The sequence below is a fragment of the Nicotiana tabacum genome, chromosome 15, assembly GCF_000715075.1.
Source record: "Nicotiana tabacum cultivar K326 chromosome 15, ASM71507v2, whole genome shotgun sequence".
NCBI classification, from domain to species: Eukaryota; Viridiplantae; Streptophyta; class Magnoliopsida; order Solanales; family Solanaceae; genus Nicotiana; species Nicotiana tabacum.
Window position 1 is genome coordinate 132,962,696 of NC_134094.1, and position 14,759 is coordinate 132,977,454.

The 14,759-nt window shown below is 37.9% G+C and overlaps 1 protein-coding gene and 1 non-coding gene across 3 annotated transcripts; both read left to right on the forward strand.

Annotated features, from left to right (window-relative positions):
• The first annotated feature begins 5,133 nt into the window (after window positions 1–5,133).
• Window positions 5,134–5,207, forward strand: TRNAT-AGU (transfer RNA threonine (anticodon AGU)). The gene has a single exon. It is a non-coding gene; the product is annotated as a tRNA-Thr (tRNA).
• A 2,290-nt stretch (window positions 5,208–7,497) lies between these two features.
• On the forward strand, window positions 7,498–13,019 carry LOC107775114 (two-component response regulator ARR2-like). 2 transcript variants are annotated; one of them, XM_075231324.1, is made up of 6 exons: window positions 7,498–7,744; window positions 8,751–8,903; window positions 9,015–9,398; window positions 10,303–10,379; window positions 10,821–11,663; window positions 12,539–13,019. In XM_075231324.1, exons 1-6 carry the CDS (start codon window positions 7,633–7,635, stop codon window positions 12,608–12,610), a joined length of 1,641 nt encoding a protein of 546 aa, XP_075087425.1. In that variant the 5' UTR covers window positions 7,498–7,632; the 3' UTR covers window positions 12,611–13,019. The 2 variants fall into 2 exon arrangements, with proteins under 2 accessions (XP_075087425.1, XP_075087424.1); XM_075231323.1 differs by having other exon boundaries at window positions 7,509–7,744; window positions 12,533–13,019.
• The last annotated feature ends 1,740 nt before the right edge of the window (window positions 13,020–14,759 follow it).

Consider the following 14,759-nt stretch of genomic DNA (forward strand, 5'->3'; position numbering starts at 1 on the left):
GTATGAAGTAGTGGTGGGCTCGATAGATATCGTTTTAGTTCCTCTAATGCATGTTGGCATTCTGGGGTCCAAGCGAAATCGTTCTTCTTTTTGAGTAGAGAGAAAAAATTGTGACTTCGATCTGACGATATCGAAATAAATTGGCCTAAGGGTGCAATCCGTCCCTTTAGCCTCTGTACAGCTTTCACACTGTACATGATGGTGATGTCTTCAATGGCCTTGATCTTATCGGGGTTAATCTCAATTCCCCGATTTGACACCATGAAGCCGAGAAACTTTCCCGAACCGACCCCGAAAGCACATTTTTCGAGGTTGAGCTTGATGTTTTATTTCCTCAAAATCTCGAACGTTTCCTGCAAATGGGTCAAATGGTCCTCTGCGCGTAGGGACTTAACTAGCATCTCATCAATATAAACTTCCATTGATTTACCTATTTGTTCTTCGAACATTTTATTTACTAGGCGTTGGTAAGTAGCTCCTGCATTTTTTAGCCCGAATGGCATCACATTATAACAATATGTTCCATATTTGGTGATAAATAAAGTCTTTTCCTGGTCTTCTGGGTTCATCTGGATTTGATTATACCCGGAATAGGCATCGAGAAAAGTGAGGATCTCATGGCCGGTCGTGGCATCGATCATGCGATCGATGTTGGGCAGCGGAAAGGAATCTTTGGGGCATGCTTTGTTCAAATCTTTATAATTCACACACATTCTAAGTTTGTTCCCTTTTTTAGGCACTGCAACTACATTGGCTAACCATTCGGGATATTTCACCTCCCGAATGGACCTTATCTTGAGAAGTTTGGTTACCTCGTCCTTTATGAATGTGTGCTTTACCTCGGACTGGGGTCTTCTCTTTTGCTTCACCGGTCTGAACCTAGGGTCCAAGCTTAGCCAATGCGTCGTTATGTCCGGTGGGATCCCTATTATATCTAAATGGGACCAGGCAAAGTAATCAATGTTATCGATAAAAAATTGAATAAGTTTCTTGCTGAGTTCGGGGCTCAACTCCGTTCCCAGGTATACCTTCCGTTCGGGCCAGTGCTTGATTAGTGTGACTTGCTCCAATTCCTCAATCGTTGATTTGGTAGCGTCAGAATCATCGGGAATCACGAAGGATCGTGGGATCCTCTGATCATCATCTTCTTTGATCTTATGGTTATCTGGTTGGGTCAAAGCCGATGTCTGTGATTGCTATTTGCTATCTCATTCCCCTTTTGAGCCCGATCCCTTTACTGGCGAAGGCGAGGATATTGGTTTCGCTTCCTCGACGGCGAATATTTCTCTTGCGGCTGGTTGTTCTCCATACACTGTTTTGACTCCTCTCAATGTTGGGAATTTAAGGACCTTGTGTAGGGTCGAAGGTACAGCTCTCATGTTGTGGATCCATGGCTTTCCGAAAAGGACGTTGTATCTCATGTCGCCTTCGATCACGTGGAACTTCATTTCCTGGATGGTTCCGGCCACGTTTATCGGTAGAATTATCTCGCCTTTGGTGGTTTCACATGCCATATTGAATCCGTTTAGAACCAGGGTTGCGGGTACGATCTGGTCCTGTCGGCCGAGCTGTTCTACGACCTTCAATCTGATGATGTTGGCTGAGCTACCTGGATCAATCAACACACGCTTAACTTTAGTTTTATTCATGAGTACAGATATTATCAGTGCATCGTTATGAGGTTGTATGTCTCCTTCTGCATCTTCATCATTGAAGGACAAAGTTCATATGGGTGTGTAATCTTGAGTTCGAGATCGTTTTTCTCTCACAATCGATGTCTTAGTGCGTTTAAGCACCGATCCCTGAGGGGTATCGACGCCGCCGATGATCATGTAAATGACGTATTGTGGTTCTTCTTGTTCGTTTTGCTTGCCAAAATCCCTATTTTTAAAATGGTTCTTTGCCCTATCGCTTAAAAATTCTCGAAGGTGCCCTTTGTTGAATAACCGGGCTACTTCCTCTCTTAGTTGCCTGCAGTTTTTCGTTCTATGGCCATGGGTGCTATGATATTCGCACATTTGATTGGGATTCCTCTGGGCAGGATCGGTCTGCATGGGTCGAGACTATTTAGTGTCTTTGATGCGTCCGATAGCCGACACGATGGCGGATGCATCAATGCTGAAGTTATATTCCGATAACTGAGGCGCTTCCTTAGATCTGCCAGGCCTATCAAACCTACTTATGTTCATCAGCCCCCGGGACCCTTGACCTCGATCACTTCTTTTGATATTTTGCCCGGGGTTATGTCTCGATTCACTCACTCTGCGGTTTCTTTTGTACGGTCGGTATCAATCCCCGATCGGACCTTGTTCTCTATTAATATCCCTTCGAACAGCGGGTTTAGACCCCAATTGATCATCTCCGACCCTAATTTTTGATTGGTACCAATTGTGCACGTCGGCCCACGTGATGGATGTGTATTCGATCAAGTTATGCTTTAACCGCCGTGAAGCCGTCAAAATTCGTTCGCTCAAACCTTGAATGAAAGACTAAACAGCCCAATCGTCTGTGACTGGTGGTAGATCCATTCGTTCCATTTGAAAACGAGATACGAACTCCCTCAGCATCTCGTTATCTTTTTGTCTTACCTTGAAGAGGTCTGATTTCCTTGTTGCGACTTTTATGGCGCCGGCATGTGCTTTCACAAAAGAATCTGCTAACATGGCGAACGAGTCGATGTAATTTGGTGGTAGGTTGTGATACCAAATCATTGCTCCCTTCGAGAGGGTCTCTCCGAATTTTTTTAACAACACAGATTCAATTTCATCCTCTTCTAAATCATTGCCCTTGATGGCACATGTGTAAGAAGTGACGTGCTCGTTGGGATCGGTCATTTCGTTATATTTGGTAATTTCGGGCATACGGAATATTTTGGGGATTGGTTTTAGGGCTGCGCTCGAGGGAAAAGGTTTTTGCACGATTTTTTTGAATCTAACCCTTTTATCATTGGTGGAGCTCCCGGGATCTGATCGACCCTGGAATTATATGTTTCTACTTTTTTATAATTGGCTTCGACTCGCTTTGTGAGTTCCTAGAGTAATTTAGCAATTTTGGGAGTAGTCCCCGATTCTTGCTCGTTTGACTTCACTATGGCTGGCTCCGTTATGTGGGTGATTTCTCAAGGTGGATTGGGTTCCGGCCTGCTTTATAGCTGGGTTTGGCTCTGCAACTGAGCTATTGCTGCCTGTTGAGCTTGTAGCATTTCGAAGATCATACGCAAGCTGATGCCGTTTTCCTCGACGTTATGGGAATCTCGAGCTGCAGACCGAGTGCCACCATGAATGCTATTTTCGGGTTCAGAATGTAGGTTCGCCTCAATGACCACATGCGAATTGATATCTATCGGCGCTCCGATTCGAGCTCCAACGGCATTGGCAAATGGTCTTTCGGTATTGGGTGTCAAATTTATTATTCTCATCTTGAAGACCGGCTTCGTTATCGATTGGTGTGGCCATTTGACTGGTAGTTAGTCGTTGCTAATCCGAAATCCAAGATATTTTCGGAAACAAGTGCAAAACACAACGGTGTATTTTTGCAGATTCATATCAAATAACTACCGTTATCCTTTGCCCCACTGTGGCGCCAAACTGTTTACCCGAAAAACGGATAGAGTTGAATTTGTACGTAGTTCTAAGGATATGTGGTGTAACTTAATACAAATCGTAAGGATAAATAGAAATATCAATTATAGATTGCAAATAATGCAAAATAGACAAGGTTGTAAAGAAGATGAATTTTAGGACTAAACAAGTGGAATTAAATTAAGAAGCTTGAAAGAATAACTCTTCACTATAGGAGAATATAGTGCTTGAATTACAATGTTAGCAAAAACTTGTCTTCTACAGAAATGATAACCATCCCCTTTATATTAGAGGGATCTTACTTTAGATATAATTAAAAATACATAGTGGGAGACCCATGATAAATTAATTTTTTTACAATTCCTGCCAAGATTCTCTCCTCTAGTGGGATTGCAACGGCTCTTGTCTATAAGCTCGATATTGACTCGAGTTTTCGGTCTTGACTCGAGCTCTCGATCTTGGCTTGAGCTCGATTCTGACTCTGACCCTTGAATTGATTCGAGGTCAATGTTGGTCGGTCTCTGGATCATAAGCTCGACAACTTTACTTTGCATCATAGTTTGATTTGGATTCGAGCTTGATTATAATATCGAGCTCGACATTGATCGGCCCCTCGGACTTGAAATTTGTTTGTACCATCTTCGGAACCCATCTCGAAGTCTTACTTCGATCGATTATATTTCGAACTCGATCAATCGTACGAAAGCCGAAATCTATTTCGACCGTATACAAGACCATAGGCTAAAAAAGCGTTTTCAAAACAGGTGGTACAAAAATACTAGAGAGATAAAAGCTAAGATGAAAGAAAAAGTAAATGATTGACAACAAAAATAATAAAGATAACCAAAGTAGAGAAATAACAGTAGTAATAAAATAAAAGAATTTGTAAGATTGTCCATCGAATTTTTAACAAGAGTGGGTTGCTCTAGTGGTGAGCACCCTCCACTTTCAACCAAGAGGTTGTGAGTTCGAGTCACCCCAAGAGCAAGGTGGGAGTTCTTGGAGGGAGGGAGCCAAGGGTTTATCGGAAACAGCCTCTCTACCCTAGGGTAGGGGTAAGGTCTGCGTACACACTACCCTCCCCAGACACTCACTAGTGGATTATACTAGGTTGTTGTTGTTGTTTCGTATCAGTAAGTCAAGTAAACATATTAGGGAAATATTTTCAAAGCAACATGCATTTACTGATCGTAGGTTGTTGATTAAAGAATATATTTTAAAGTCTCTAAAACATCATAATTGAAATAAGTAAAAGGAGATTTTTAAAAAATGCCATATCAAATGTTGACTTGCTGTTATAATGTAGTTCATGTCTAATGGAGTATATTTTTTTGTGCATAAAAGGTTACTAATGAAAATACAACATATATATTTCCTTCGAAGCAATCATAAATTTGAGTCCTTATTCAATTCATGCGAGTTAAGCTCATAAAAAATATCTCCAGTTTAGCTAAGTTTACTCCTTGTAATTCAATGTGACTAACATTATGTAAGTTATTACATACTTGTACATGTCTAATGTAAAATAAATCTTGAAAGATTATGACATAAGGCTCTCGTAGCTCAGTTGGTTAGAGCACCCGTTTAGTAAGCGGGAGGTCTTGAGTTCGATTCTCAACGAGAGCATTTTTTCTTTCTAAGGTTTAGTTTTTTGAAATTGAACTCTATTTTCATTTTCATTCGTTTTTTAGTTATAAAATCTTTCACAACCTTATCAGATATCTCAGCCGGCAATTGGGCAATTTTAATTACTACTCATTAGAAACACAGTTATAGTAGGATGGAGAATTTGGTTTGTTTTTTATTTTAGCTACTAAAAGGTAATTTGGTTGGTGTAAGCATTAGTACTATATGGATTAAACACATATATAATAAAACTAACGCGCATAGTAGTAAATAAATTTTTATTCTATTTAAAAAGTAAACACATATTTTAAATTATTCATTATATACTAACTTGTAATATATAAAACTAAACAATCTTTATATTATAAATTTATATAACTAATATTTGCGTGATCCTTAAGGACATTTAAAAAATTGCATTTATTAAAGTTATTAATGAACTTTTATGATCATTTAAATAAAAATAAAAATTCAAATATCAAGTGTTGGAATCATAAAAAAAGAAGAGTATTGACTTATAGCCTGTTTGACAAGCTTTTGTTTTTTTGCCAAAAGTGTTTTTTTGGTCAAAAATACTTTTTTCAAAAATTGAGGTGCTTGGCCAAGGTTTTAGAAGGAAAAAAAAGTATTTTTGAGGAGAAATAATTTCTCTCCAAAAATACTTTTCTAAGAAACACTTTTGAGAAAAATATATTTAGAAGCAGTTTTTAAAAGCTTGGCCAAATACTAATTACTGTTCAAAAGTGCTTTTCAAATTAATTAGCCAAACACAAACTGCTTATCACCAAAAATACTTTTTTGAAAAGTACTTTTGAGAAAAACATTTCTCAAAATAAGCTAATTTTAGAAGTTTGGCCAAACAGATTATTAGCTTAATAATTCTCAAATTAATTAGGTTTAATACTGAATAAGTGTTTTAAATTGAAAATTAATGAAAATAGTACTTCCAGTACAAAACGTTCCTCGTATATACTAATCAACTTCAAACTTCCGCCACGAGTGTCAGTTTCCTATGACTTGTAACAACCAAATCTACTACTAGTATTAATATAAATATTCTGTTGCTATCAAAAAAAAAAATCAAAAAATCAAACTTCCAAGTCCATTTATATACTCCAAATTAGACACTAAAAAACAGAGGGAAAAATTCCTTAGATTAGAATAAACATTAATAAATAGAATAAACTAGGCATTAATAAATAGAAAGAGGGGTATTAATAAATGAGCAAAAATCAACACGTGGCCAAAAATATTTACATATTTTTTGTATATAACATACAGAAATGTGTATATATACCAAAAATATATATAGTATATTTTTTCGGTTATTATTTTAAGAGCGACTATACAATATTATTTTTCTCATTAATAAGGAGCGACTATACAACCTAAGAAGGAGCACCATTGGTCGGGCATCAGTGGGAGCACTACATAGCAATGGGAAACAAAAAAAACATCGTTGTAGAGATACTGTCAACTTTCTATGTAGTTTCGTGACAACTTTCCATGTAATTTCATAAAAAAGGAAGAATGAAATTTATTTTCATTTTGAGTCGAGTTTTAGGGAGAAAAACAATTAATGTGTTTTAAGGAGATTAATTTAGTTAAAAAATTTCACACAATTTTAGTATATCTTAAACATATCTCTAGCTGAAAGTAATATTTTAAAATATATCTCTAGCTAAACAATAAGAAATAATCGTTATATTATAAATTTATATAACTAATCTCTACGATGATCCTTAAGGACATTTAAAAAATTATATTTAGTAAAGTCATTAATGAACTTTTATGATCACTTAAATGAAATATAAAAACAAAATTTAAAATTTCGGAATCATAAAAAAGAGTTTGAGTCAAACTAGTAAATCAGAATATTGACTTAGCTTAATAATCATCAAATTAATTAGACTTAATCCTGAATAAGTGTTTTAAATTGAGAAAATTAATGGAACTTAATCCTGAATAAGTGTTTTAAATTGAGAAAATTAATGGAACTAGTACTTCTAGTATAACACGTTCCTGATATATAGCAATCAACTCCAAACTTCCAAGCCTATCCATATACTCTAAATTAGACACTAAAAAAACAGTGGAAAAAAAAAACTTGTTAGATTAGAATAAACGTAGGTATTAATAAATATAATAAACTAGGCATTAATAAATGGTATAAATAAATAAATATATATTTTTGATTATTATTTTAAGAGCGGCTATAGAGTAACATTTTTAGGTACTGCTATTAGTCCCATTAGTGGGGCCTAGCCGCAGAGGTAACACCATTCGAGTCTCAATGCGAGCACTAATGTGAGCACAATATTGTGCAGGGAAACCAAAAAAAACTCTATGCCTATCGTGTTGTAGAGATTGATATATATAGTGACAACTTTCTAGGTAAGTTTCTTGAAAATTATTGAATGAACCCATGTCTAGTTGTAGCTCCATCAAGTTTCCGACTTTACAATTACTGGTTGTAGATGATGATCCTACTTGTCTCAAAATCTTGGAAAAGATGCTTAAGAAGTGCCACTACGAAGGTATTCAATGTTCTGCTCTAAAGTTTTGATGCAATATTGTATAAAGTTAAGTCTTTATTCATTTTATTTTCATTTTGAGTCTGAGTTTTAGGGAGAAAAATAATGAATGCGTTGTCTACTTAGTATGTTTGGTTTTATTAGGAATCCTGAATCTTGTTGAATTAAGGAATTTGAAGAAGGGGATAAGCCATTAAAGATCACAAGTGGGGTAATAAGTACCTCCTTCACCCTTAAACAAAGATCACGGGTTTGAGCTGTGGGAATAGAATTATCTTTGGTAGGAACCATTTTATATCCAAAGTCTGAATCCGGATTAGTCGAGCCTTAGGCCTCCCATGTGGGAAACCTAAAAAAAAAGAAGTGAAAACTACCACGGCGCCCCAATTCCAAACGGGTAAATAATAGGTAGAGGTACATTCTGGATTGAAATTTGATGGATTCAACCTTTAGGTCTACCATTTAACTATTACACTTTTGAAATTATGAGTTCAAATAATATCTGATAATTTTGTGATTAGTTTCATATATATATCTATACTTCGTGTCAAAAATATTGGGTTCAGTTGAATCGGTGGTATATATGCTCCATTTGCCACTGATTGTAGGATTCATCAAAAGTTAACCAGCTTTGTGCTAGCCGTCAACCTACTGCAATTTATCAAGATTTGAGACCGGCAATGTGAGGAACCTCACAAGAAGGCAGAATTAAACCATTAAAAAGTAAGAGTAGCAAGTTCCTAAAAATTCGATTTTTAGGTGGTTTAGGAAATGGTTATGTTGAGAATTCATGCTGGAAGAAGACTGACCTGGATTTGTTTTTACAAGTTTCTACAGACCCTTTTAAGTTTACCAAGTTGTAATTTTTAATGTTAATCTGAGTCTTAAATCAAAAGAAAAAATACAAGGAACATGTATAGGTTGGTTGATAAGCTGATCCTGAACAGAAGAACTTGTTCTTTTCTTTTCTTCTCCTCGCAATTGATTTCAGTTTAATGGTTTCTTCCAGTCACCACGTGTAATCGAGCAGAGGTTGCATTGTCTTTGCTCCACGAAAACAAAAACGGATTTCACTTAGTTATAAGTGATGTACACATGCCAGACATGGATGGTTTTAAGCTTCTTGAGTACATTGGTTTGGAGATGGACTTGCCTGTTATAAGTGAGTATCTTGTTTTCGTGTATTACAAACTGTGTTGTTGTTCCTAAGTTTAGAAACTGCTGACTTTTGTACTAATCAGTGGACTTTAATCTTCCATTTGTGATTGAATAGTGATGTCCGCGGATGATAGTAGAAATGTGGTTATGAAAGGTGTGATTCATGGTGCACATGATTATCTTATCAAACCAGTACGCATTGAGGCGCTGAAGAACATTTGGCAGCATGTTGTTCGAAAAAATAAGGACAAGTGGAAGGGCAAGGTGTTCGATCAATCAGACACTGTTGAAGATGGAGAATGGCCACAGGAACCACCAGAAGATGTTGAGTACTCGTCTTCAGCTAATGAAGGGAGCTTGAAAAGCTCGAAGAAAAGAAAGGAGGAAGATGAAACTGAAGAAAGGGATGATATGGTCGCGTTGAAGAAGGCACGTGTTCTTTGGTCCGCGGAGCTTCATGAAAAATTTCTACAAGCTGTCAATCAACTTGGAATGGACAGTATGAACCATTTACCTTTCTTTTAGATATTTACTTAGATTCTAATCGTGTTAATGTAATTCTATGATGTTCTAAATTGTCTGGTTTATTTTGGCAAGTGAAATGTGTATTATCTGTCACCTTTAGATATTTGCATCAGAGATCTCATTCCTTTGCATGATTCTTCATCATCACATCTTGCTTGTCATAAGTTGTATTCTCTACTTCTGTCAATCTATACCAAATGTGGTCTTTCCCTTTTTGGATTTCATTTATGCATTTACATGCATCTTTCTCCATTTACCTTGCCTTGTTGACAACTTAACGCATTTCCCTTTTTGTGATATGTGGCACCCCATTGGTTTCTTTTTAACAGGAATTTATATGGTTGTTTTCTACTTGCAGAAATCTGTGACCTTTTTACCTGATAGAAAGAGTTCTTACCAGATGTAACATTTAGTATAACGTTTTCTCTCTTCTCCCGGTTTTGTTGCTAATGACTTCGAGATAGTGACCTCATTTTTAGTGATTCCTCTTCAACGGAGTGTCCTTTACCTGATTTTCTGCTTCTTTTACTTTGTACCTCATACTCGTATGCCAAAGATGTGTTGTCTTTTCCTTTTTTTGTTGGAGTTCATCTACGGATGTAAGTGTCTTTCTCTATTTCCCTGCACTTACTCTCTGCCTTAGTCAAGAGTCTTTTACTCTCATATCATATTTAATGCTCAACAAAAGGGACTCTATTTCTGTCAACATCTGCGCTCACTGCCCTCATCCTTTCTTAAGTGGTAGAACAATTTGTACTTTATAATTACAGAAAATACAGAACAATTGTAGGATCTTCTACTATACAATTAAGTATAAGTCAATATTATCTTGACGTATATATGTATATTTCTCGTCTCAACTCTAACTATGAATGCAGGGGCTGTTCCCAAGAATATTCTGGAACTGATGAATGTTCCTTGGCTAAAAAGAGAACATGTTGCTAGCCACCTTCAGGTACTGAGGACCTTTACTTTTTCCCCCTTTAAAGAATATCATGCATTAGAAGTTCCGTTGGTGAACGACTTCATGTCTTTTGCATATCTGCAACATATAGTCTGAGTTGTTCCCTGATATCTTCACTAGTCTGTAGGTCGAAACTTTGGTGATTATAGTGCTAAAGATGACAAGGAAAAACCTAAAACACATAGAAGGGAGTTGCCTCGAAAGACATAAATCTTTAGGAATAAATGCGAAAATATAGCATAGAACACAATGAAAGCAAATGATCCATATAGACGACAACCAACTAGTTGTAAATGTTCGGTCATTGATGTTACACTTATATTAAATTGGGATATGCATGTGTGTGAGTTAGACCACTTTTAGTTTAAACTACTTGTTGGTGGTGTGGTCGATTGTGATTAAATACTTATTAGTGCCAACCATTTGCTGCAGAAATATCGGCTGTTGCTAAAGAAGTCGATGGGTGTATCACAGCATCAGAGTGGACTGAATTATTCTTTCACAGGATACTCAGAAGCAACTTTTGGGACACCGCCTAACGGTCTTGATCTTCAAACTCTTGCAGCTACTATTCAACTTCCTGCACAAAGTCTTGCTACCCTCGGGCCAGCAGCATTGAGTCAGTCTGCAACAAAATATTCCTTATATGTTCCCCTGGTAGACCAGAGAAACCATTTTAGCTTTGAAAATCCCAAGTTGAGATTTCAGGGTCAGCAAGAGCTGAACAACAGCAATAACCAAGTTAACTTGCTTTACGGAATCCCAACAGCCGTGGAACCGAAGCAGTCCTTACGGAATGGTATCGTTGACAATGCACGAGGTAGTATATACAATCAGGCTTCCCAAGCATATTCAGCGGTAGATTTCTCACTGAACCAAAACATGCAGTTGCGACGCAGAGGCTTTCCTGCGAGTGGCAATTCAGCAACGGCCACTCTGGCAACTAAAGGGATGCTTAAGGAAGAGGTTAACTCTGACTTTAGAGGATCTAGAGGGTTCTCTCCTAACGACGATAGTTTCAGCGGATTGTATCAGCAAAAGACACAGGACTGGCGTTTACAGAATGTTGGATCAACCTTTGATACCTATATACAACATGGTATTTCTTCATTGGAGAAGAGTGGACAGAACACAAATGCTCCAATCGCGGAAACAGTTCTCTCTAACGAGCAAGAAACTGGACGCGTTAATCTTATGGGCAGATCACAACCTAACTCAATTCTTGGAGATGAGCCATTTGGACAGGAGGACCTCATGAGTGCATTTTTCGAGCAGGTTAGTCTTAATTTGTTATCTTCAACAACGACATACCCAGTATATTACCACAATTGGGTTCTGGGGAGGGTAGTATGTATGCAGTCCTTACCCCTACTTTGTGAAGATAGAGAGACTATTTCCGGAAAATCCTCGGAAATAGTTTGTTATCTTCACTTTGCTTTAAAAAGATCAATGTTAAGTTGAAAAGTGCAAAGAAGCAACAAGGTCCATGGGTATTTAAGCGAAAAGCTAGAAGTGAAGCGCACGAGTTAAGGAAATTAAAAGACATCAAACATATATGAATTTGGTATTATGATAATCAAATTCCTCGTGTTCTCAATTTTTAGATCGATACTATTACTTGATGTTTTCTTTGCTTCGTTTTTATAGTTTCTGGATGTTGTTATTATTTCGTTTTCTGTAGCTCTTTGTCATAACTGCTATGATTTTGCTTTGTTAAGCCGAGGGTCTTCCAGAAACAGTCTCTCTACCTTTACAAGGTAGGGGTAAGGACTGCGTAGATACTACCCTTCCCAGATCCTACTTGTGAGAATATACTGGGTATATTGATGTTGTTGTTGTTGATAATCACATTGCAATTAATAATAACTAATTTTATCGTCCAATTTACAATGATGTCGACATTAATCCAACTCCTCAAATTTGAAATTCAAAGAATCAACTCCTCATTAGGATCGTCATTGTTTGAAGTGCACACTTCTCTGAAGCACATGGCTTCAGATATAAAGCGCAATCTCTCGATTCACATCTCTTTATCGCTTTACGCGATGAAGTGATGGTTTGTAAATACACTGGCTTCAATATTTTCAATGTCTAAGCTAATAGCTGCTGCCTTTTCACTGATTTTGATTAATTTGCTGTCCTAGCAACAGCGACAAAATGTTGGACCAGTTGAAACTGCGTTTGGCGATGATGACGATCCATTGGACAATCTTCCAATGTAAGACGTGAAGAATATGCTATGTATTCACGCTACATTTCTGCACTAACCGTGCAGGAACTGAGGCAGGTGCAATTGGCAGTCATACCGGCGCGCACCCCCGTTACCTCAAGACCTAGGGGTGAGCTGCTTCCTAAGTCGTTCTGCAGCTCCTGGAGTCTCTCTTTTGTATCTATTTTCTGTCTACTTTATTTCAGATAGTAGTTAGAGTTTTGTATATGGTTTTGCAAATGCATACATGCAAAGTTTTGTATGTTATAGCGCTCAAGTAATTTTATTTTATTTTTGTTTGTTAAAGTTAACAAAAACTTTATTTCAAACAGTAGTTAAAGTTTTGATCTTAGTGTACAGATTTGAATTTCAATTGCTACAAAGCACAAGTACTTCCTTGTTCATTTATCTGATCATTGGTGTTATCTTTTTTTGTGTTTTATTTTAGATGAGCAGCTTATTCACAACTTGAGATGTATATATTATAATATATGTTCTGTTCTTTAGCCATTTCTTTATAGCACAGAGCATGTTTGGTTGATTTAGCTAAGAAAACACAAAATGTCTATGTTTTTATAATTCAAAACAGGAAGATACATCCACAATTCTATTTTTCTCTTCATTTTACACCCCCCAAAAAAAAGTCCACTCCTGATGAAATAAGTTACTCTTGGTATTACTCCCTCCGGTCCACTTTAATTGATTTTTTGATTTTTCTTTTGTGGGTCATAATATTTAATTATTTCAGATATCAAGAAAGATATTGCATAAGTTTGCATAAACCGTCTTCTTTTAATATTGCATAAGTTTCAGAACTGAGCATTTGGTCAATTCCACTCCTATCCGATTTTTTATATGAGAACTTCTGAAATAGCCGAATCTCCTCACCTATTTCAGAAGCTTGCTTGTTGTTTTTCTTCAGTTAATTTCGGCTGCTAGTTACTTTCGGTGCTACACCAGTGGTAGCGGTGATAGCCCTTGTTGGTCTTTGGGTCGTGGTATTTTCTGTGTTTTCAGGGAAATTCTCAAAGTGGTTGGAGACAAGTTGGGCACACGAGCACTAGCAAAGGAGAGCAACCTGGACGAGCATCAGCAAAGGGCGGTGGGAAGCATTGCGTGAGCTTGCAAGTATATCGAGGGCTGCAAATCAACACAGGTTTAGTTCTCGGGAATTGGTACCTCCCGTTCTACTGTTTTCCTTTTGGTGTTAGCTAAATTGATGTTACTTTAGTTCACAATAGTTGAATCATTCAATAGGTGTACAGGTAGTCACTTCTTTCCTTCTAGTTTGATTCGTTGTCCGTGGTGCACTAGCGAGTCTTTTGTAGAGTTGTCGTAGGTGTAGTGGCGGCAGTCTGGGATGATAGATTAAAGGCATGTCCTCAGGTGGGGCAGAGGGAGGGGCAAAGAGTGGGCTCGGGGTCAGGGGGTGGGTCGGGAGGTAGGGGAGGTAGAGTGGGCAAGGGAGCCTATAGGTTGAGAATCGGGTCATGGAACATAGGTTCGCTAACGAGTAAGTCTATAGAGTTGGCGAAGATCCTTCAGAAGAGGAAGATTAATATAGCGTGTGTCCAGGAGACTAGGTGGGTCGGATCGAGGGCGAGAAACGCGGATGGGTATAAGTTGTGGTACTCCGGAGTCGTGAGGGGTAAGAATGGAGTGGGTATCCTAGTAGATAGCCATCTTAGGGAGTCGGTGGTAGAGGTCAGGCGTGTGAATGATAGACTAATGACTATTAAATTGGTGGTGGGTGAGTGTCCTTTAAACGTCGTTAGCGCGTACGCACCGCAAGTAGGTTGTGATGAGGAGATTAAAAGGCGTTTTTGGGAAGGGTTAGATGACATTGTTCGTAGTATTCCGCCTTCCGAGAGGTTATTCATAGGAGGGGATTTCAATGGTCATATTGGGTCGTCGGCAGGTGGTTATACTGAGGTGCATGGCGGCTTTGGTTTCGGGGAACGAAACGGAGGGGGCATATCACTGCTGGATTTTGCCAAGGCATTCGATCTAGTGATTGCAAACTCGAGTTTTCCGAAGCGAGAGGAGCATTTGGTTACTTACCAAAGTTCGGTGGCGAAGACTCAAATTGACTATCTCCTCCTAAGGAGATGCGACAGAAGGTTGTGCGAGGATTGCAAAGTTATCCCAGGTGAGACCCTTGC

Excerpts from the sequence above, each read along its gene's own strand:
- LOC107775114 (XM_075231323.1), top strand. The coding sequence starts at position 7,633 with ATGTCTAGTTGTAGCTCCATCAAGTTTCCGACTTTACAATTACTGGTT. Across the intron at positions 7,745-8,750 it reads TAAGAAGTGCCACTACGAAG|TCACCACGTGTAATCGAGCA; the intron begins GTATTCAATGTT and ends GGTTTCTTCCAG. Across the intron at positions 8,904-9,014 it reads GATGGACTTGCCTGTTATAA|TGATGTCCGCGGATGATAGT; the intron begins GTGAGTATCTTG and ends GTGATTGAATAG.